Consider the following 24,431-nt stretch of genomic DNA (forward strand, 5'->3'; position numbering starts at 1 on the left):
TCACACCATTCCTGGATTACACAGAAACAAATATGACACCAAGGCACTCATTAAGCTATTTCTGTTCTGTATCAGAATTAAATAAGGTTAGTGGTTAATTAACTACAGTTTATCTTTGATTTCATTAAGAATGTTTTGAACATTCAGAACTCTAAATAATGGCCATGCAGTCTTAAAAGCAAAATGAATTCAGACAACTGTGATTAAAGTGCAATAGGAACAGGCATACTATGAACTTTCAACACCTTCACTACATTTGGGACCCAAACTGAATGGAGATTACATTGTTTAGAAATCAATTTTTATTGGAAAGAACATTGAAAGTGATTAATATATTGGGAAGTGTGAGATTTAATTATGGGGGTGTTCAAACATAAGGGCTATCAGAATTTATGTAAGCTTTTATTATAGATCAGACACATTATGGGTAATTCTGTTGGGTGTTGGAGATATCCTATTTTCCACAATATAATAACCTTTTTAGTTCCTTCACAAAATATTTTTAAAATATTGAGATAGTTTAAATTATTAATTACAACATAAGGGCAGCATGTATGAAAGAATTAGATGATATTGTTTATGAAAGAGCATTAATTCAAACTTGACAGATTTTCTTAGATATTAATGATCGAATCCTATCAAATCTAAAGCTACACCCCTCAACTCATTTAGATACATCCATTTTCACAACTGCACAAAATAAAACGATGTCCAGAAATGCGGTTTCTATTACTGTTTAATCAAGATCGATCAAATGTCTGTAATCTGTGTAAAGTTTAGTAAGGCATCTCGTGTCCCTATAATTATACATAAGGTGGTTTGGTCACGCGAACATTAACGAAGCAGAACATTTTATTGAAGTGTTTAGAATAATTAGTAGTCTCACAGGCTGAACACCACACTTAGTGAGGTACAGAAATCACCGACTCAACACAACTTTGCAACGAAATACCACAAGATCCGCGAACTGTAAGAGTCTCAAATGTAAGCTGATGTGTTGCAGCAATGTAGGGCCGCTTTTAAAAGAAAAAGAAAAAAATAAACCCTCGTAATTCATGTCGATATAAATGACGAATCAAGGCACCAAAGCTGCAAGCTGCATCCTGCTGGGTCAATTTGCCTGGAGGAGAATGCAAAATTAAAATAAGATTGATTTAATGCAGGCATAGATTCAAATGCCTATGAGTTACATTTTTTGTCCAAAAGGATATATGCAACCTCTGCCCTTCCTGTGATTGGTTTAGTTCTTATTTCTACCGAAAATTTTTCAAATAAACTAAAACAGCAAATTGTTTTTTGTTATTTTCCATGGTGACTTTCTTTAGCAATCAGTCTTCCACATGACCAGCACGTTTATAATTAGCAGAAATTTAATGATTATAGCACGTGTAATTCAATAATAGACAATACTCAGTTATACACGAATAAATGCGTTCCGCGTTGAACCCGAATGTCCTCTAACTTTTGAAACTCACATGTCTGTTTTAGTCGCCTCAGTAAAGTGAAACCTAGTTCCTTAAGTGTAAATATTGGTTTTATAATAGTCGGTGTCATTCTTATTTAAGTTGCGAATTTTAAGATAAAGGCTAATTCGCAGTTTGATGCCCAGAAAAAGATGATGATCACCTGTCTCCGGTTGTAATGAGATTGCCGTGATTTAACGTTTTAGTCGAAGCTGCATTTCCTATTTGTGCAGTGCAAAATAAGAGCACTAAAGCATTGTGTGAGGTGATCTGCAATATTCAATCTCTCTGCCCTCGTTTGGAGATGTCTTAAGGCAAATGCAGCTGCGTATTGATGTAAAAAAAACAATCAATATTTTTTTAAATCGTGGGTAGACACCTTATATGATGTGATTGTTAGAAGGTGATTCTAGCATTCGTGTTTTTTTGATTCCTTACGTCCTATTTATTGTTTATCTGCTATCGACGATAAATGAGAGAACCACCTTTTAATAGAGTCGTGCATCACACTTTGGTAACTCAGGAAAGGTTCGTCTTTCCGTGACATCTGTTCCTAGGTTTCACCGTTATTTTTACTATATGGTGACTCCAGACGACATGTGAGTTTGAAGTTCATTAAGATAACATCGAGAAGCTATTTAGTAATGGGGCCAGCGCCCTTTAATTTGTCTCGTGTGTAAGCAGCCTATGCTGGAACTCACCGACAAGGGCATCTGCTGCAGCAATTCTCCCAAACCAATACCATAAACCCATTCAAGCAGACTAAGCAGGGCATCAAAGAATATGTCCTCGAAAATTTGGAGAATATTAATATCTTCAGGGCTGTTATGGATGAAAAACACTATCTTTTTAATTTTAGTTTGAATACAATATAAGCACACACAAAAAGAAACAATATCCCAATATAGCTATGTATTTCGTATAAAACCAGCCGCTCAGACGGATATTGTTCTTGTGCACACTTTATCTGCTCTGCAATATATAACCCAAAAGGAACCATTCACAAAGTAAATCTGTGCGTTCTATAGTGTTTTACAAAAAAACAATATTTTTATCAAAATATTCGTTTTAATGGCTTTACTTCATACATAAATACATGTTTAAATAACAGAGGAGCGATGATTATTCAGTCGTTTGAACCGAATCTTGGATAGGGCTGTATACACAAGGTGGGTAGTCACTCGTCGCTACAAATAGAATACTCGGCGTCCTTTATTTTTAACCCTTTGTTTATACCTTTTCCCCAGGACAGCTGCCAGGTATTTCTTGACAGCCATCTGTTTCCTGTAGCGGCTGTAGCTGTCGGTAAAGATGCCATCGGAATGTCGCTTTGACAAGGGTTCCGTATCCTTCTCAACATTGCTGCCACTGCAGATGAAAAGTAAAATCAAGACTCCAAGACCTTTTAACAAAGCACAGTCTGCACTAAACTCATCCCATGACTTTACCAATTTGCTCCATGAATGATGAACGGGGGCGATTTGTTGGATGGTGAACTTTAATTTGAAAGAACTGCTACGTACTTGTTGGGTATTTACCCAACCAATATTGAATAAGGTACAATGTGTTTATGAACAGCGACTTCCGGAATCTTCACGACAAATGTAAACAGCATTAATGGGGGGGGGGGGTGGAGAGGAGTGGTTGGAGAGGGTGATGGTGGCGCTGTAGGGAAAGTGGCTTCAACAAATGAAGGTAGACAATAGCAAGGAAAGTGGAGAAAATAATAAAAAGGAAATAGTTCAATATGATGAACAATGCGTATTGCAGGACGTTTAAAAATATTAACATATACAATTTACACACATGATTTCTGAATGTCAGAAGCTTACCCATCGCGTTTTTTCATAAAGTGTGACTTTAGAAAGTCTCTTACATATCCGCTTGTCAAAGCGTTGCTTAGCTGTTTATTAAACATCATGTCAGCACTTCTCCCCGTTCTGAAATCCACAACACAAGAACGAATCAATGATCCACGATCAGAATTAAATGTTAAAGATTACTTGTTAAAATAGATTCTAGATTTACTGATAATGTTAATAAATCCTTTTTCATATATTTTACGTCAATAGAACGTTTGATATTGCAGGTGTTTGAATTGCAAGACAGTGCAGAGCTTTCTGAACGGGTCTGGCATCTTAATTATTGAATTGATTAGCATAAATTTATGCTATTTTATGAAGTCCGTCTTATGCACATCTGGTTGACATATAACTCGTAAAGGGGTGCCATAATAATTTAGTTCTTTTTAAATTATTCACATCTTAAAATGAGCATCTAATAAATAAATGTACAAATAATATATAAACACCCACACAAAGCTATTATCAAAAGTCGGGAGAGCACTTCAAATATTTTCACACAAATATTAAATAATATCACCTTTTCTCCGGCAGATTGTATAACGTTTTTTGGTCATAAATCATCGATGAAGGAGTTCGGATGCCATTTCCATCAGTTTCATAGGTCAAATCGGGTAGTGAGTTTCCTTTTTCATCATATGCCTCATCTTCGTCCCTAGAAAGGATCAAAAAGATGAAGATCTATATATGCGATTTGGTAAACAGTGAATTGACAGAGAAATGATTGGTGATGAACATTCATTTGCTTTGCATTTGCTTTCTGGGTGTCATTTACTTCTTTTTCATAGCCGTGGATGAGCTTTGCTTAGTACAGAGATTAGGGCATTGATGTAGGAGTCTACCGGGACCCACATCAGACGTGAGCGAACTAGCAAGCGCTGCCCAACTTGGTCCGTCTATCTTCAGTTCCATAAGTAATTCATAACCCTGGAAATCGAAATCTACCGGCGCTATACGAATCTTTCTGATATTGTGCGCTGCCTTATTCCCCAGAGAATTCGAGAACTTGAATAATTTAAGCAGACTCCGTAAAGCCGATTGCATAGCTTTTATGATGGGATGAAATTTATGTTTAAAATGTTCGAAGTTTTTCCCCTAAGGGATGATGCGGGGTATGATGCGGGGAGATTTCAAAACTTTAATCAATTTATATTTCACCAGAAGAACAAATGTAAAATCACAATTGGTCTTCATGTTTACCCCTGTAGCGTTTTTACAGTAATAAGCACAAACGAAAAAAACTTTGTGCTGTCAGCGACTGTTGTAAATATTGACAGTCAATTGTTAGTTTATATAACTGGTAAAAAAAAACAGTTTATGGCGATCATCTTTGGAGTCCGGAACGAAAACAAGCGTGCCAATCAACCTTTGTAGAATAAGAACTTATATTTATTTGACGCTATTAACGTAGCAAAACGTATCGAAACAGTTCATACGAGATTATCAAACAGTACTTGACGCAAAGCCATATAACGAAATATTAGGGCAGATAGCCAAACCCATCATTAAGGCAAGACGATGAACAGAAGTAAATCACAATCAGGCGTTTCTTGCTTTTGACCCACAATTCTCCGGATACGATGAATTAAACGTCAAACAGTACCGAAGCTTTAGGCAATGTCGTAAAAGTCGTGTTACATTGGCGCCGACGTACTCATCTACTCAACGAATGGCTTTCCGAGATTGTGGTTTGATATTTTAACTAGTAACCCCCATTTTCAATCGCAAGGCCGGTGATTCTGACATAAAGGAAACTCGCGGGTAATTGCAGGGTCAACATGTCGACACGCGGGTGCGTTTTAGGCCCCTCTCGGTTTACTGGAAACCTGAGAACCCTGCAGAGGTTATTTCCTAATTTGTGGGCTGATCAAATAAACGAATCGTTTTATCATTATCTACAAGCTAATACACATTTTAAAAATCCAACTTTCCTGTGTACGTACTCCAAAATAAATAATATTCACAATTGCGTACATTTTAACCTTAATGTTAAGAAAGTAGCAGCATTTTTTAAGTAAAAAGGTAGTACCTCAATAACTGTTGAAGATTTCATCAGGAAATAGACGTGTTAAATCAGTTGTTAAGAATCGGTTAGCTCCAGACTGGCTATCAACTCTATTTTTCCAGTCTGCAGTTCACACTAATAAACCCTCTTGGACCAATGCGGTAACCCTCTCTTTGCAACAATAGTCTGCACTTCCTCCAACTCGCCCTCTGACTGTAATTGACGCGATTTCACACTGACTCTCTCGGGACTTCCATTTGGTTAAATCTCTACATTCAATTTACCAAGCAATCAACTCCATCACACCGAACTACAGAACCAAGCATCTCGACTTCCTGTGCCGCCCCGTCAACCCACAGCGATAGGCACTGGCTCTTCAGCATGTAGACTAATTACTCGATTCCCTCTCTTACATCTGATTAATGGAGCTGAAAGGTCGCCAGCACGTTACAGACTGTAATTCCTAAACAAAACAAGCTTTGGCATATCACTTTCGATAACATCTGAGAAGCGATCCCTTGAAGCGACCTTTCTATGGCTCCAATCATCCTCTATCGCGACACGGAAATGAATTAACACCTGGTGTAAAATTTGCTGAACGGAGAAAAACAGAGAGAAAAAAAAATCCTACCAGCACAAGGAGTGCCCCGGCACATTTGTTAACAGATAACAAGATTAAATATGCAGTACCTTATATGTCTGCTTTTTCACATCGTCCATTCAGTCGTTCCAGTTCCTTTTTAACTTATCCAGGTTTCCGGTTCCAGTTTCTTTCTATTTTAGTTGCATATTTACCTTCTCGTGCGTGTCCGTAACACTGCTTTAAATCTCAATCCCTTTGTAATTATCATCATCCCCTCTCTCTCTCTCTCTCTCTCTCTCTCTCTCTCTCTCTCTCTCTCTCCTCTCTCTCTCTCTCTTTCTCTCTCTCTCTCTCTCTCTCTCTCTCTCTCTCTCTCTTCTCTCTCTCTCTCTCACACACACACACACACACACACACTCACACTCACTTACACTCACTTTTTCTCTCTCTCTTTCTCTGCTCTTCGCCTGCACCTCATCCCTCCCTGTCTCCCACGTTGCGAATGAAGACTGGGAGATAAAAATCAAGAGGCATCGCCGGAGCGGGGCGCCCGGGATCGCTCGCTGTCAACAAGTAAGCCACATTGGAAAGATGATCTGCTTACCTACTCGAACCAGTAACTTAAAAGGGAGAATACGGCAAAGAAGGCGGATAAAAGGAACTGTCAACAAGGTAAATGTCCAAACCAGTAAAGTACGCGCAGGAAGAGTGAACTCCACCAAAAAAAAAACTAACGGAGTTCCTACCTGAGTCCCGGGTACTCCATTCCGGTCGGTGCACAGTAGACATTGCAATGCATTATGATTCCATACACAACCATGAATGCTATTGTCGCTTTGTTGGACATTCTTAATCTGCGGAGCAAATATCAAAAGTTTAAAAACAAAAGAAAAATTCACATTTAACTGCTCTGTAGAAAATATGCATTCGGTTTGATGAACATTTTAACTTGATATTGGAGAAAGAAGTTATAAAAATATACATTGGGCTTTCTTTAAAAAAACAAATCAATTTTCTATTTCCTATCTTGTGATAAAACAGAAGCGCCCAGCAGTTAGGTCGCTGGCTAACTTTGCTGGCTCTCACATACCTATTGCAGTTTGGTTGAGTGTTGTACACGATCTGGTCCAGGTTTACTTCTGAATCTGAAAAATCTTCCTCTCGGCAATTCACTGAGGCGACGCTGAGGTTCTGATGCCGTTCAACTTGCCACCGTTCTGCACTATTATATATATGCAATTATCAGAAATCTTCGCAAACAATGTTTGAAATGCACATAGCAACAGATGTCTTTGTAAACATTTGTCTACATCTTATCTTTTTTTATGAACTATTGTTTGTTATACACTTGCACTCGGATTTTTATTCATGAATCAGACTGCTTCCCTTTTCAGAGTCGGTGCAAGTCACGTTAAGACCATGTATCACGAATAGACGTCATCAGCTTGCGATATTCCTCCCGGAATATAACACTCTTCCTCGTCGTTTATCTGACCAAAGTCATAACCCACTCATAAACATGGAAAATTAAAAATTCCACTGCGCTGGTTTTGGTGCCAGTACTTAACAAGGCGTATTCAGGATTATTAAGCAGAGAAAAATAACAACTCAAATGTGCAACAAGAATAAAACTAATAAACAATGCAGGACGATTCGTTATTCGGGAAAACAATGTAGAATAGGTGTAAAGTGAAATTTGTGGAGAAGGATTTTGAAACTATGACTTGCAGGCATTGATCTGTGTTGATGAAATCTATTACCGGAATGATCGCGCTGTCTACGGTGACAAAGCGGAAACTTCAGGGAATCATTATGATACAAAATCAATGGAAGGGGGGGAAAGCCAAGCAACGTCAACATAGTTTGATGTTCAGTCCCGAAGTGTCAGAACATCTCACCATTCCCCTTGCAGCAAGCAGCGAGTTAGCTTTAAACTACTGTTTTAATGTTGTATGAGATCGCATTTCGGTGCAACCCGAAGGATGTTGTAATGCTCTAGACCCTTAGGTTGTCTTCCAATGTTTAATATTATTATAAGAACTTTGGTTGAAATGCAACAAAACTTATATCTTTGTCCTCTGTTGCCTAATGGTGTTAATTATCAAATCCAAAGCACTTTACTTTGTAATCAATCAGATCAATATATTCCAAAAACGTTTGTTACTTGCCGTGTAATGGCATTGCGACTACTACTGTCAGCAATTAATACGAATTGAATATTTGTCGTATTATTGAGTACATTGGCCAGCACTAACAACCCAAATCCTGGAACCTCGCTTCCATGGAATATAAAACTGTTCAATGCCAATGACACTGAGTGAGGTATACTGTACATGAAAACAGCACCAGGTCCCTCCATACTAACCGCTTCTCGCCATGGGCATATCATGGGAAATCAGCTTGAAAGATCATATTCTTTCAAGCTGATTTCTCACGCAGAGCACCTTGCAGGATACTACCCTGAAGTCGATTTCGGGCTTCTATACCGCTATCTTCCAAACCGTGGGTAGCATTAGGTTAGGAAACCGGTAAACCACTTTGAGACAAAAGATTCCTAGACGTTTGACCTTAACATTTAAACCACGTGAAGCGGTGACATCTTTTGACTTACTTCTCCGTACTAGAAAAAGTCAAGTCCTCTGAACGTTAAAACTTGTCTCGGAAGGATATTTGTACAAGTTTTCTCATGTTCGCAAATCGGCATGTAATTTTAAACATGTTAAATTAACAAACACACAAGTACGCCTGTCCCTTGCATTAATTATAAAATATAAAAATGTGATGGATGTTCACGACTATGAGAATTGTTTACATTTTAAAAATGTAAAATGATAAGCACGTGTTCTTGTTTTCGATCTATAAAATGTGACCAGACGTGATTAACCACAAAATGCACAGCTGAATTCTCATAAATCCTTTCGCACATTTACTGTACGCTGTCAGCGTCCTGAGGGGCCGCGGATGATCATTTAGCATTTCCTGTCACATCCCTAAAGCAATTATCATGTGATTACTTTTAAATTTGCTGTGGCATTCCCACCCCCACGTCTCGAGCGTTTAAAAACGCAAAAGACGGGATCAGAGCTCCCCCGTGTGTTCAAAGAAAAATTTCGTGAGCTAGCCACATTTCTTGGGGTGCTGCCACATTTACCTAAAGATTACTGAAAAAATACACAATTCAATGACAAATTCTTTCCCTTATCCCTAAGACTGTTTCAGAATTACTTCTTTGACTGCATTAATCCTTCTCTATGGTAAATTTAGGAATGGTAGGGTGGAGAGGGTGAGACGTACTAAGGACCTTTATTTTGCCCGTATTAGGTATAAGGCCCATTCTCCTATACATTGTAGTGAAGAAGTCGACAGCAACTTAAAGCTTAACCTCTAAGTGGGTCCATATGTTGACTGTACGTTTCCCAGAAACCCTGTAGATTAGCTACACTCGGGAGGTTTATTGGAGGTAGGATATCAGCCCTGCTACTACGGCTGACACCTGCCAGTTGCCACGCAGCCAGTATGAATTATTTATTTATTTAGAGATATGGCTCCCATTCCATGGAGATGACGTACAAACTGTTTTGAAGGACGATGGGATTGAACTCTGAACTTTGATGCCCCATTCCCCCTCCCCCCAGCTGTCACAGCATTGCGCTAACTGCTACACTACTGTGGCACCCCAACTCACCTGTCATTCATTCCAGACTCGTCACCTGCAGTCTATTTAACCCCAGTTCTCATCCACAGATCTTGTTCACTTATCAAACCAGCCGGCCTCAACCAGTCACCCCTAGCTTTCATTCTCTCTGCTTAAAGTATTCTTTGTTACCTGTTATGACTAGTTATTGTTCTCTCCTGTGTTGTCCTCCTAGCTTGTTATTTAGCGGTATATTATTAAAGTAATCATTCGGCACTGAATCTTCTCCGCCCTGTTTTTGGGTCAAGTCTCCTCCACCTTTCCTGACAGAATGAATGAAAACTGCTGAGTGACCCAGTATGGAATGTGGAAGTGTTGATGCCCGTTATCATCTTGGCTTTTTGGAGCACTTGAAAGAGGGGTTGTTTACCTGGGAGGTGCCCACCAATCTTAAAAGCCTCATCACTCTGGCTCACCGTATTTACAAGTGTCTTATGGAATAACCCACCAGATCATCGGCCAGACCCCCAGTTCCATTCCCTGAAACATTTCAGACTGCAGGGTCCTCATCAGCAATGCCTCCAGGACCCATGCAGCTTGAGAAAACCAAAAACCAACTGTGCTGCAAATTAGAAAAATGCTCATTCCACTCTCCAGTCATTTCCTTCCTGGATTAAGTCCTTCCAAACTCAGGACTCAGAAGAAAGTACGCACCATCATGGAATGACCCCAACCGTGCACCCTCAAACAGCTACAGTGCTTCTTGGGCTTCTCCAACTTGCTCCACCATTTTATCAGTACCCATTTCATCTACAGTACCCATAGATAACCTGATCTGCTGCCTTAGACCGCTCTCACAAGGAGCTCAGGAGACACTTCACCACTGTTCCCATCCTTGGCCATCTGAACCCCTCCAGACCTTTTCTGATAGAGGTGGATGTATCTGACGTGGGCACTGAGGCCATCCTCTCCCAGCAAGGACTAGATGGGAAGGCACACTCTTGTCCCTTCTTCTCATGCAAATTGAACCATAGACAGCACTGTTTCGGAATAGGAGAAGGAGCTACCAGCTATTAAATAGGCCTTAGAGAAATGGAGACATTGCATGATGGGAATCACAGAGCACTCCTGACCTGGATTAACCACTAGAACCTCATATCCATACCTGCCAACTCAACCCACTGGGCCCTCTTCTTCGAACAATTCAACTTCACCATCTCCTATCAACCCATTTCCAAGAACACAAAGGTGGACACCCTATCACATTAATTTGACCCAGTTGACACGAAGACTGACCCTCAGCCCATCATTCCATCCCATCAGGTTTTTACCCTGATCATCTGGGACCTTGAGAACTAGATCCACGAGGCCCTAACACATGGGCCTGCCTCGGCCAACATACCTGACCAATGCATATACGTGCCAGCAGCTGTGCACTCCAACACACTGCAGTGGGCCTTCTCCTCACCTCTCTCCAACCATCCAAACCCATGATGAACTCTGGGTTTTCTGTAACGCCAGTTCTGGTGGCCCACTGTGAATATAGATTACTGCTCTCAGTGTACCTGGTCCACTTCCTCCAAATAGCCCCAACCAGCCCCTTGACCCCCCTGGTCCCACATCACCATGGATTTCATCACGGGTAATTTACCTTCTGATGGGGCCATGATGATCATGACAGTGGTGGACTGGTTCTCCAATACAGCTCACTTCATTGCTCTCCCCAAGCTTCCATCAGCCGCTGAGATGGTGGACCTGGTTCTCCAACATATAGTTCACCTGCACAGTTTTCCTCAGGACATTGTGTCAGACCAGGGTTCACAATTTGCCTCCAGCTTCAGGCAAGCCTTCTGCTCCTTCCTCCACACCTCATTGAATTTATCCACTGGTTATCATATCCACGCTCAGATAAAAGAGCCACTCAGAAGTGGAGAAGTTTCTGCAATGTTTTACCACTCTAACCATGGATTAAGTATCTGCTCCAGGCCAAGCTGTCCCACATTTTACAGACCTCCTCTGCCACAGCTATGTCACGCTTTGAAGTGCCTCGTGGCCCCCACTGTTCCCCACAGAGTAGCCCATGGTGGAGGTCCCATTCGTCAGGGCCCTGCTGCCGGAATAATTAGAGGAGGAAACGGAGGGCCATCCGAGCCACCAAGCACACCTACCACTGCTAGGCCAACCATTGATGGCGTCCAGCCAGACTACTCCAACATAGGGCCTGTGTTTGGCTGTCCACCCAAGATCTGCCCCTGTTTACCCACTCCTGCAAGCTCTCATCTCATTTCATTGGTTCCTTCAAGGTCGCCCATGGCATCATTCCAGTCACTTGCCATCTGCAGTTGCCACCATCCCTCAGGGTCACACCTACCTTCCACATGTCCTGCCTCAAGTCTGTCGGCAACAGACTATTCAACTGGCCTGAACCTGGGATGGTGGAAGGTGTTCCAGTATCTATGGTTAACCAGTTGCTGCATTCCTGTCACTGTGGATGGGATGTGTAGTACCTGGTCATCTGGGAAGGATATGGCCTGCAAAGGAGATCCTGGGTGCCATCCAGCTATATCTTGGATCCATTACTCATCAATGAATTCCATCAAGCTCAAGTGGATCATCATGCGCCATCTTGAGCCAACGGTTCGGTGGGGGGGGGGGGGGGGGGGGAGTCCTGTCAGGCCTGCTCCCACTGATATTTCCTAGGCTGCACGTACAGACACCTCGCTGTCACCACCCAGCTAATAGGATTCGCCTGCTGCTCATTCTAGACTCATCACCTGCAGCATATTTAACCCCACTTCTCATTCATAGTCCTCATTCATTCACCAAACCAGCCGCTCCTAGTTTTCACTCTCCCTGCCTAAATTTTCCTTGTTGCCTGCTGTATTCTGTTCTCTTTTGCTTTTAGTGGTCCCCTCATAGCTGGTTATTTTGTGATGTATTATTAAAGTTATCTTTCACCTCTAAACTGCGTCTGCTGCTTTGCATTTGGGTTACGTCTCCACTACATTTCCTGTCATGAGATCCAGTAAGGTGCTTCAAAGTGGATAACATCCACTCTACAATCTGAGGAGCAACCCTTGAATCACTGATAGGAAGCAGCTGAAGAAAACCCTCTCCACATCTTTCCCTATGACAGACAACTGGGAGAGATGAAATGGGCAGGATTTTCGCCATGTGTAAATTCCAAGAGAAACATAGGAAACAAATCTACATGCTTTCTTACTACCATTTTAAATCCTCTGAGTCAATGGAATGCATCACCAAAGAGTCCTTTCAAAATTTGGTTGCCATCAGAAATTTCCCTCCATACATGATGACAGTGGGAGATGAGACTGTGTAATTGCTTATGAATTTCCTCTCTAGCAAGCACTGGTACCTCAGTAGGTATATCATCTGTTCCTGAGACCCTATTGTTTTGCAGTTGATTTATAACATTTTTGTCTTCCTGTTATTCAGGGGTGTCAATTAGACTTCTTTTTCCCAGAATTGAGCTTTATTTTTATTCCCCATCCCTAATTTCCTGTGAATGGTTTTACAGTTCTGTTGGATAGTGGAATTCCACTATTCAGATCCAGCAACGATGAAGGAACGAGGACATAATCCTAAATAGAATGGATACAGTTTGAAGGGGGAAATGTAGGTCATAATGTTCCCATAGATCCAAAGCCTTTCTCCTTCTTGGTGGTATCAGCTGCAGGTCTGTGAGCTGCTGCAGAAGTAGCCCTAGTGAGTATCTGTAGAGTATCTTGTTGCTGGTATACCTCGCAGCCAAAGTACACAGGTGGTAGATGGAAGGATGGCAAGTGCTACCTTAACATGAGCTGTTTTATCCAGGATGATGTTCAACTTCAAGTTTATAAGATGATGAGGGCCATTGATCATGTGGATAGCCAGAGGCTTTTTCCCAGGGCTGAAATGGTTAACATGAAGGGGTATCGTTTTAAGGTGCTTGGAAAAAGGTACCAAGGGGATGTCAGGAGTAAGTTTTTCCACACAGAGAGTGATGGGAGCATGGAATGGACTGCTGGCAGCAGTGATGGAAGTGGATAAAATAGGGACTTTTAAGAGACTCTTAAATAGGTACCTGGAGCTTAGGAAAACAGAAGGCTATGCAGTAGGGAAATTCTATGCAGTTTCTGGAGTAGGTTACATAGTCGGCACAATATTGTGGCTGAAGGGCCTGTAATGTGCTGTAGATTTCTATGGTCTAAGTTCTTTGGTGATGCAGGAACTGTACTTATCCAGGTAAATGCTCTTTAACCATCCTTCCTAACTGCTTGCTCTAGTTAAGTTAACTTTCAGTGGTGACTCCCAGGCTATTAACACAGATGATGGATTCTTACTTTTGTAAATAACTGAGTGCTTCTTCCCTCTTATCAACTCAGGCATGACGGATGTCCGAGATTTAATGCTTGTTCTTCATTAGCTAAGATGGACAAAGCAAATGAGCACTGAAGATGTTCCATTTCTGACTTTATGACAGAGGTGAATGTATTGATGAAGCTGCAGAAAATGATTTTGCTAAACTGAGAGACTTCCATAACAAAAGAGGTGAGATGATTGACCTCCATCATTTCCAGTCACCTTTGTTTCTGTCAATAGTTTTCTTCATCTCCCCATCAGCATCAAGTCAGTCACACTCATTTCACATTAAGCAAACAGCAATTTTGCCCAAGTTCAGGTGAAGTCATGTGGTCCTGGTGGAGTTGAAGGTGAGCATCAATAAGTAGCTTATAGTGAATTACTGAAAAGAAACAAATGGCTGATGATTGGCTGAATAGCTGGTGTCACATATTTTTGTAGACAAGATATTCTTAAAAATTTTTGCAGTGTTGGGCAGATGCCAATATTATAACTGTTCCGGAACAACTTGGCTTGAGTTACTGCAGATTTCTTTATCACTACCAGGTATTGGTTGGCCATATCCTTAGCTCAGTCCAGTGTATACAACCATTTCTTGTTCTCATATGGATATTGGCCAATGGCAGGCTTCTGAAGAAATCGGGTTGGATCATATATTCAGCACTGTTGCTTGTAGATAATTACATACTTTGTTGTTGCAATTTGCATTCATGTCTGTTTTAACTTTTACTAGATTATTTCATTAATACCTCACTTTAGTACAGTACACTTGGTTCTTGGCATGGTCTTCTATACTTCCATTGAGTTAGAGTTGATCAGCAGCTACAATAATGGATACACCAAGTCATAACAGTTATAGATTAAGGTAGAATACAGTTAAGTTGCTGCCGATGCTATACAATACCTCAAAGATGCTTGGTCTGAGGCACTAGATCTGTTCTGTGTTCATCTCATTTAGCACAGTAGAAGTGCCACAAAATATAATGGAAGGAGTACTCATTTCTAAGACAGGACCTAGTCCCTACAAGAACTATTCAGTAGTAACTTCTATTTTTTCTGTTTCAGACAGATGCATCTACAATTAATTGACTGGTGTTGATGAGGTCACATGTTAATCCTCTCCAGGGCTGTCAATTGCATGATTAGCATGATCACAAACTAACACGGTTATTTTGTTAATATGACAATTGTGGATGCTACAGAGAATATATTAATATAATCGCATCCCTAAGAGAGATGGGAGAAAGTAAGAGAGGAGGAGAGTGAGGATGAGGGAGAGGGAAAGGGGAAGGGAGAAGGGGAGGGGAGAGAGAGGAATGAGCAAATTGTTTTTCTCTGATTTTCCTTGCATTTTACTATAGTGATTGTTTTCTCTTTTCAAGTTCATAAAGTTAAAGATGACATATTTCTTCAATATTTTAAGCAAGATTACTTTTTTATTTCCATCTTTTATAGTTTCAATATAACAAAAAAGGAAAAGGCCCAAAGCAAAAGTTTGGGCACTCTGCATGGTCAGTACTTAGTAACACCCCCTTTGTCAAGTATCACAGCTTGTAAGTATTTTCTGTAGCCAGCTAAGAGTCTTTCAATTCTTGTTTGGGGGATTTTTCCCCATTCTTCCTTGCAAAAGGCTTCTAGTTCTGTAAGATTCTTGGACCGTCTTGCATGCACTGCTCTTTTGAGGTCTATCCACAGATTTTCAATGATGTTTAGGTCAGGGGACTATGAGGGCCATGGCAAAACCTTCAGCTTGTGCCTCTTGAGGTAGTCCATTGTGGATTTTGAGGTGTGTTTAGGATCATTATCCTGTTGCAGAAGCCACCCTCTTTTCATCTTCAGTTTTTTTACAGACAGTGTGATGTTTGTTTCCAGAATTTGCTGGTATTTAATTGAATTCATTCTTCCCTCTACCAGTGAAACGTTCCCCATGCCACTGGCTGCAACACAAGCCCAAAGCATGATCGATCCACCCTCGTGCTTAACAGTTGGAGAGAGATGTTCTTTTCATGAAATTCTGCATGCTTTTTTCTCCAAACATACCTTTGCTCATTGCGGTCAAAAAGTTCTATTTTAACTTCATCAGTCCACAGGGCTTGTTTCCAAAATACATCAGGTTTGTTTAGATGTTCCTTTGCAAACTTCTAATGCTGAATTTTGTGGTGAGGGTGCAGGAAAGGTTTTCTTCTGATGATTCTTCCATAAAGGTCATATTCGTGCAGGTGTCGCTGCACAGTAAAATAGTGCACCACCACTCCAGAGTCTGCTAAATCTTCCTGAAGGTCTTTTGCAGTCAAACGGGGGTTTTGATTTGCCTTTCTAGCAATCCTACGAGCAGTTTTCTTGGTCTTCCAGACCTCAACTTGACCTCCACCATTCTTGTTAACTGCCATTTCTTAATTACATTACGAACTGAGGAAATGGCTACCTGAAAATGCTTTGCTATCTTCTTATAGCCTTCTCCTGCTTTGTAGGCATCATTTATTTAAATTTTCAGAGTGCTAGGCAGCTGCTTAGAGGAGCCCATGCTGCTGATTGTTGGGACAAGGTTGGAGGAGTCAGGGTATTTATAAAGCTTTGAAATTTGCATCACCTGGCCTTTCCTAACAATGACTGTGAACAAGCTGTAGCCCTAACAAGCTAATTAAGGTTGGAGACCTTGGTAAAAGTTATCTGAGAGTTCAGATCTCTTGGGTACCCAAACTTTTGCATGGTGCTCCTTTCCTTTTTTTCACTCTAAAATTGTACAAAACAAAAATAATACACTAATCTTGCTTAAAATATTGAAAAGAATGTTTCAACTTTAACTATGACTTTTGGAGATCAGTTCATCTTCTACTCACTTAACTATTCACAGTAACAGAAATTTTGACCAGGGGTGCCCAAACTTTTGCATGCTACTGTATAGCTCACACACATTACATTAAAGTAGTATTACCACAAATAAATTAACAAATAATAAGGTGTATATATGATACAAATTCAAAATTAAACAGTATAATGCTACTGGTGCTTTATACATGATGAGACCTGAGTGGTGACAGAGAGCATAGTAGACTTAATAGGCTGATGTTTAATAGGAGAGATGCTACTATTTTTTTTAATCAACATCGTGGTATTTGGGGACCAGGTGAGATCATCCATTATGTTCACTTGATGCTCCTAACTCTCTCCATGCAGGAGTCATGTATGTGCAGTGAGGAATAGTCAGCCATCACCTTCCTAAAGTCCAAAATCATCTCTTTGGTCTTGTCCACATTGAGGTGCAAGTTGTTGTGCTCGCGACATTCCATCAGCCACTCTCTCACTGTCATCGTCGATGACTCTTGTGTCATCAGAGAGCTTGGTAATTCAGTTTGAACTGGATCTGGCTGTGCAGTCATGCATCAGCAGCATGAACAACAGCAGGCTCACCACTCAGTCCTAGGAAGCACAGGTGCTTAGTGTGATGGAGTTTGTCATGAGCCTTGCACAAGCTTTCCACTTACTGTGATTAATTAAGTGGATTCCTGATTAGCGCATATCACTGGGTCCTTGTTTTCCAAGAATGATTTGTCTCGTGGTATCACTGAGTCAAACTACTGACATTCTGTTGAAAATCCTATTACTAAACTCTTGTTTCTGTCCCTACATGGGAGTCTGTCATTTCTCTGCACCTGAATTCAATTGTCTGTCAGCGCACATCACAACAGTAAGACCTCAACATAAATGGACCCAGCAGAGGTCCAACAGCGGCATGGACTTCCTTCAGCAGGAGGCAAGGGTACTTCCTATTCCCGAGGCTGCATTCCGAGTTTCCCAAGTTTACGTTCCGAGTTTCCTGAGGCTACCTTCTGAGTTCCTCAAGTCCATGTTCTGAGCTTCTCTAGTCTATGTTCAAGGTTGTCAAGGTTCCCAGAGTCTCGCTTTCCCCTCCAGGTTTCCATGGCATATTCCATGTTCCAGAGTTTGATTCCATGTTTCTGAATTATTTGCGATTGTCCCAAGTTTACCAGCCCTGTCTTGAGAGCATCAGGTCTGTCATGAGTTTACCAGCCCTGACTTGAAACCATCAGATCTAGCTGGAGTTTGCCAGTCCTTCTCGAAAGCAATAGGTCTGTCTCGAGTTTACCAGCCCTGTATTGAGTTCCCGGGGTCCCTGGGACATCAGGTGCTGGTCTTAGGGAGTGAGGTATTGTCATGAGCCCTGTGGACCTGTGCACCTGTATTTGTTAATTGTCGTCTTATCTGAAATTGCTAAGCCATTGTAGTTTCTGTTTAATCTTTTCAAGTTTATTTTGATTATCCTCATGCTGTGCTGCGGACTGCCAATTAGTGTTTATCAAGGGATCCTTGTGTTTCAAGAATGATTCGTCTTGCGGTGTCGCTTGTCCAAGCCACTGACAGTCTGTTGGAATTCCTATGAGTTAACGTTTGTTTGTGTCTGCATGGGAGTGTGCCGCTCCTCCACACCTGGGTTCAGTCATCTGTCAGTGCGCACCATTACAGGAGCTAGAAATGTTTCTGTCAAGTAGTTCAGGATCCAGTAACAGAGAGGGGTGTTGAGACCCAACGAGGGCAGTTAAACACCAGCTTTCTGTGGCATGATTGTATTGAATGCTGAACTTATGTCAATAAGCAGCATCCTGGCCCATGAGGCACCATTTTCCAGGTGGGACATGACAGAGTGCAGAGCACAGGCTATGCAATCATCAGTGGACTGATTTGAATGATAAGTTAACTGGAAAGGGTCCAAAGTAGCATGAATGTGGGAATTAATGTGATCCATAATCAGATGCTCAAAGCACTTAATTTTTATTGAAGACGGTGTGACTGTACCCTAGTCATTGAAGCAGGTTGTTGTCACCCCTTTGGGCACTGGGTGATGGTGGCTGCCTTGATGCCTGAAGATCTTGCTCAGATCAGCTGTGGCCTTTGGGGGTGGGGGAGGTGGTGGAAGAGGGGTCCTCCCTCACCGGCACATCATTCCATGCATCAGACTGAATATAAAAGACATTCAGCCTATCAGGATTGAAGTGCCACTGTTGTTGACATGTAGGATGGACTTGTAGACTGTTATGGTCTGAATGCCCTGCCACATGTGCCTCACGACTCTGGTGTCACAGAAATGGCTATGTATGCTCTGTGAATAATCCAGTTTAGCCTTCCTAATGGTGCAAAAAGCACAGCTGGTGCTGATCTGAGAGCTAACATATCCTCTGACCTGAAGGCAGCATCCTGATCTCTCAGCCATGCTTGGACCTCTGCTGTCAACCATGGCCACCGCAAACAGTGACATCCTCAGAGCTCTCCTCTATGTAGCCGGTCACAGATCTCGAGTATTCGTCGATGTTAATGTGATGGTCATAGGTAGAAGCCTTCCTGAACTGTTCCAATCCTTGTTTTCAAAACAATCCCGTAACAGTGAGGCTGCTGCTTCTGGCCAGGTCTTTTTCTTCCTTTGAACTATTTTACCTGTCAATGCTCGGTATGCAGGAATTAGCCTAACAGGTAAGTGGTCAAAGAATCTGAGGTGGGTGTGAGGAGCAGCTTTGTAGCGGGAATGTTGGTAAAAACCTGATCTAATGTGTTCTCACCTCTAGTAGCAATTTGGCAGGGGTTTTTAGTTAGCATGGTTGAAGTTGCCAGCAACAATAACGAAACCATCAGTGTGTGGTTTGTTAAGTCACTGATGGTGCCTGGAGACGTGGCCCATTCCGACTAGCACCGAAGCAGACGACCACACAGAAGTGACGTCGGAGACCTCAAGGTACCCCAGATGCTTCCCCGGAACGACCATCGTAGAGCCCCGTTGATGGCCATCCACAGCTGCCGGAAGTGAGGCCTCTGCCGCCGACCGTGGAAATCGAACCCGGGGCTCGGCTGGAGCGGAGGCTTCCGCAACCGTGACTCGGTTCACGGACTTGTTTCAGCCGGCAGCCTGGCCCTCCGGGATTAACTGTCGGCTTCGGGGCCCAACCCGATCAACAGCCCGGGCCCCGGCACAGTGGCACTGACAAACTCCTGCGGTCCGGACCTGGAACACCTGTCGGTGAAGTGTCATCCCTATTACCTATTACCTGCCATAGGAATTCACCTCGGTCATACTGACAGTGGTCTACATTCCCCCCAGGCGGACGTGGAGAGTGCTGTGAATACACTGTATGCCAACATCAGTGAACTTGAGACCAGGTATCCGGAAGCTTTGCTCATTATGGCCGGGGACTTTAATCAGGCCAACCTCAGAAAAGTGCTGCCAGAGTTATACCAACATGTCTCCTGCTCCACTAGGGGCCCGAATATTCTTGACCACTACTACACAGCGGTCAAGGATGCCTTGCGTTCCATCCCACGACCTCGCTTCGGAAAATCGGACCATCAGGCCATACTCCTCCTCCCGGCTTACAAACAGAAACTGAAGCGGGAGGTCACGGTGTCAAAAGTGGTGTCGCGTTGGACAGAGGAAACGGATGAGGTCCTCCGTGACTGCTTTGAATCGGTGGACGGGTTAGTATTCAAGGACTCGGCAGCTAACCTCGATGAGTATGCCTCAGCTGTCATAGACTTCATCTGGAAATGCACAGAGGACTGTGTGTCTCGCAAGACGATCCGGGTATTCACTAACCAGAAACCTTGGATGAATTATGAGGTCCAGTCCGTTTTGAAGGCTAGAGCTGTGGCTTTTAGTTTCCGGGATACCAGTCGCTACACGGAATCCAGGCGTGAACTCCGGAAAGCCATTAAGAGCGCCAAGAGGCAATATCGAGCCAAGTTGGAAGCCCAGGCTAACCAGAGGGATGCCAGTAGACTATGGCAGGGTCTAAATGAGAGCAGTGGGTGCAAAGAAAAGGCTAGGAATATCAATAACTGTAGCACTTCTCTTCCTGATGAACTTAACATATTCTACGCAAGATTCGAACAGAAGAGGAGCGTCCCGCCCTCTCCGGATGAACCGGACCTGATGGCATTGAGATTCATCGTCACCAAGGAGGACGTTAGAAGAGCCTTCCTGAAGATAAATCCAAGGAAGGCGATGGGCCCAGATGGCGTCCCAGGACGGGTTCTCCGGGCCTGTGCAAACGAGCTAGCTGGAGTGTTTGCTGACATCTTCAACTGCTCCCTGCTTCAGTCTAAGATCCCCTCGTGTTTTAAAAGGCAACGATAATCCAAGTGCTGAAGAAAAGCAAGGTGGTATGCCTGAATGACTATCAACCTGTGGCTCTAACATCAATTGCTAGGAAGTGCTTCGAGCAAGTGGTTATGGCACACATCAACCATAACCTACCGGTCAACCTTGACGCTTTGCAATTCGCCTACCAGAGCAACAGGTCAACGGCTGATGCCATCGCTCTGGCACTACATTCCTCCTTAGAACACCTGGAGAATAAAGACGCATATGTAAGGCTCCTTTTCATCGACTACAGCTCTGCCTTTAATACCATCATTCCAAATAATCTGATTCCTAAGCTCCAGAACCTGGGTCTTAGCACTCAGATCTGCAGCTGGCTCTTCAACTTCCTCACAGACAGGACCCAGGCTGTAAAAATAGGGGACAAGCTCTCCCCTACAATCACTCTGAGCACCGGTGCCCCACAAGGCTGTGTACTTCGCCCCCTGCTGTACTCACTGTACACCCATGATTGTGTAGCCAAGTTTCCATCGAACTCAATATATAAGTTTGCTGATGATACCACAGTTGTAGGCTGTATCTTGGGTAATGATGAGTCTGAGTACAGAGAGGAAATTAAGAACCTGGTGGTATGGTGCGAGGACAATAACCTATCCCTCAACATCAGCAAGATGAAGGAATTGGTTGTTGACTTCAGAAGGAGTAGCGGACCGCACGACCCCATCTACATCGGTGGTGCGCAGGTGGAACAGATCAAGAGCATTAAGTTCCTCAGGGTGAATATCACAAATGACCTGACTTGGTCTAACCAAGCAAAGTCCACTGCCAAGAAGGCCCACCAGTGCCTTTACTTCCTGAGAAAGCTGAAGAAATTTGGTCTGTCCCCTAAAACCCTCACTAATTTTTATAGATGCACCATAGAAAGCGTTCTTCTAGGGTGCCTCACAACCTAGTATGGAAGTTGTCCTGTCCAAGACCAGAAGAAGCTGCAGAAGATCATGAACATAGCCCAGCACATCACACAAACCAATCTTCCATCCTTGGAGTCACTTTACACCGCACGCTGTCGGAGCAGTGCTGCCAGGATAATCAAGGACACGACCCACCCAGCCAGCACACTTTTTGTCCCTCTTCCCTCCGGGAGAAGGTTCAGGAGCTTGAAGATTCATACGGCCAGATTTGGGAACAGCTTCTTTCCAACTGTGATAAGACTGCTGAACGGATCCTGACCCGGATCTGGGCCGTACCTTCCAAATATCTGGACCTGACTTGCACTACCTTACTTTCCCTTTTCTATTTTCTAATTACAATTTATAATTAAAATTTTTATTATATTTACTTCAATTTGTACTTCGGAGAGCGCGAAGCACAGAATCAAATATTGCTGTGATGATTGTACACTCTCATATCAATTGTTTGGTGACAATAAAGTAAAGTCAAATAAAGAGATAATGCATTGCTTCCCCAGCAGTGGCAGAGAGGGTAATGTATACAGCTAAAGCACAATCCATTGTTTATTCACATACGACAGATTTACTTTAGGTGGCAGTCTGAATGGAACAAGCTAGCTTTATTTGTCCAAGGACTGAATGATTTGTTGCTTTTACTGTCCATGAGATTTTGAAAAATCTTCTTTAGCACATCTTTTCAGATGAGTCAGTCCTCTGTCTCATGCACTTAAATTCAGATTTACTGGGAATATGATGTCCCTGTGAAAACCTGTGTTTTTACTACTCTTGTTTTAAATGTCATGGTAACACCTTTGAATTTCATGGTTAAGCGATATGAATTGATGATCTGGTAACATGAGCTGAAAACTGTAGGTCAGTATTTCTTTCTTAAGTATACTAGTGAACTAGTTGACTTATTATGACGGTCAGTCAGTTTTCTGGTCTCTTTTATTAAACATAGGAGAATGTAATTGGCCTTGAATGACACTTTAAAATCTACAATAAAAATTTAGCCATTCATTCTAAGCCTGTTTTATTTTTCATTGCTTCATGTTATTGAACTAGCAATTTTTTATCATTCAACTTGTAACCCCAACCAAATGCAATTCCAACTGCAGAACTTTTCCATATGTTTCTTCAATTTATTTATTTATTGATTGATATACGGTGCAATATAGTCCCTTCTGGTCCTTTGTGCCACACCACCCAGCAATTCCCCGAATTAATCCTAGCCTAATCACAGGACAACTTACAATTACCAACTAGCCGGCCAACTGGTACATCTTTGGATTGTGGGAGGAAACCCACACAGTTACAGGGAGAATGTACAAACTCCTTATAGTCAGCAATGGGAATTAGTCCTGGGTCATTTACACTATACTGTAAAGTGTTGTTCAAATTCTCAAATTGCCCTGATGGAATCTAAACTCAGTCTCTCTGGACTTTCACTCCAGAATTAGTAAATTGTAAATCTGAAATATTTCTCTCTGTGTGCATTGTATTTTCCAAATTTTTTTTTGGCAGTCGTCCATTTTTATTCCTTATTCATTTTACTACATTCACAGCACAATACAAAACTAATAGATTTTTCTCATAGTGGTATTTCATTCATGATGGCTGTATTCATAATATACCTGAAGTTAGCTGTGTTTCATAAAACATTTACTGGCACTTGTATTTAGCAGAATATAGACAGGTGCTGTAGCAGAGTTCTGGACCAAAGCATTACTGAAAGTGATGAAATAGGAAGCAAAAGCAGGAAACGCCAGGGGAAGAAAAACTGAACAGGACAGAAATTCTAAAGGAACATTAAAAAATACATACTATGCAAAGTGCAATCTGGCCAAAGTTATGTTATGATTACCAAGGGAAGTAGAGGCATCTCATAAGCTTTCTAATATCTATGACCATGGAAGACTGGATAATGCAAAATGGTGGAAGATCTTACTGTATAATTGTAGTCAACATGTAAAAAAGGAGTGACTGGATTCATTTGGTGGCTGGGGGGGCGGAATTACTGTCGATTTCTGGTTGATACTGTAGTAAACATGTTGCTGTAGGACTCAGATGAATCAGACTCCAGCACAATTTTGACACTGAGATTAAATTAAACATTACTGAGCTCGTGTGTACAATGCTCATCTTTGTACGTTACACTCAGACTTGATATCTCTCTACGTGAGTGGTTCAGAACCAGTACTTGGTGGAGCAAGTGTGCTTGGAGAATTTAGAAAACATTGAACCTGGTGAGATTTGTTCTATTGTTGCTGCACTCTACCTGGCTCAGCTTAAACAAGAGTTTAGCAGAGATACACTTGAAGTATAATGATTGCAATATATTCACAATAACCTTCTTAGAATGCTGCCTGAATTTAAGTGGTAGATTTTTTAAATGTAAGCTTAGTATTTCCTGCAAAACCCAAATAGAAGCTTTAGAAGCCATTCTTCTCTGAGTGCAGCAGGTTAC

At 42.0% G+C, this 24,431-nt stretch overlaps 1 protein-coding gene across 1 annotated transcript in view; it reads right to left on the reverse strand.

The window, feature by feature from the left end:
* Positions 1–770: 770 nt before the first annotated feature.
* The window catches only part of LOC132399380 (glucagon family neuropeptides-like), a 50,089-nt gene continuing 26,428 nt past the window's right edge, over positions 771–24,431 (reverse strand). The window contains exons 2-8 of the mRNA XM_059979668.1: positions 7,004–7,135; positions 6,660–6,767; positions 3,846–3,980; positions 3,296–3,403; positions 2,700–2,831; positions 2,165–2,285; positions 771–1,120 (exon numbers count right to left, since the gene is read on the reverse strand). Of these exons, the coding sequence (XP_059835651.1) occupies positions 1,112–1,120; positions 2,165–2,285; positions 2,700–2,831; positions 3,296–3,403; positions 3,846–3,980; positions 6,660–6,760 (606 nt within the window). The 5' untranslated portion in view covers positions 6,761–6,767; positions 7,004–7,135 and the 3' untranslated portion in view covers positions 771–1,111. The remainder of the gene's footprint in view (positions 1,121–2,164; positions 2,286–2,699; positions 2,832–3,295; positions 3,404–3,845; positions 3,981–6,659; positions 6,768–7,003; positions 7,136–24,431) is intronic.

The sequence above is a fragment of the Hypanus sabinus genome, chromosome 1, assembly GCF_030144855.1.
Source record: "Hypanus sabinus isolate sHypSab1 chromosome 1, sHypSab1.hap1, whole genome shotgun sequence".
NCBI classification, from domain to species: Eukaryota; Metazoa; Chordata; class Chondrichthyes; order Myliobatiformes; family Dasyatidae; genus Hypanus; species Hypanus sabinus.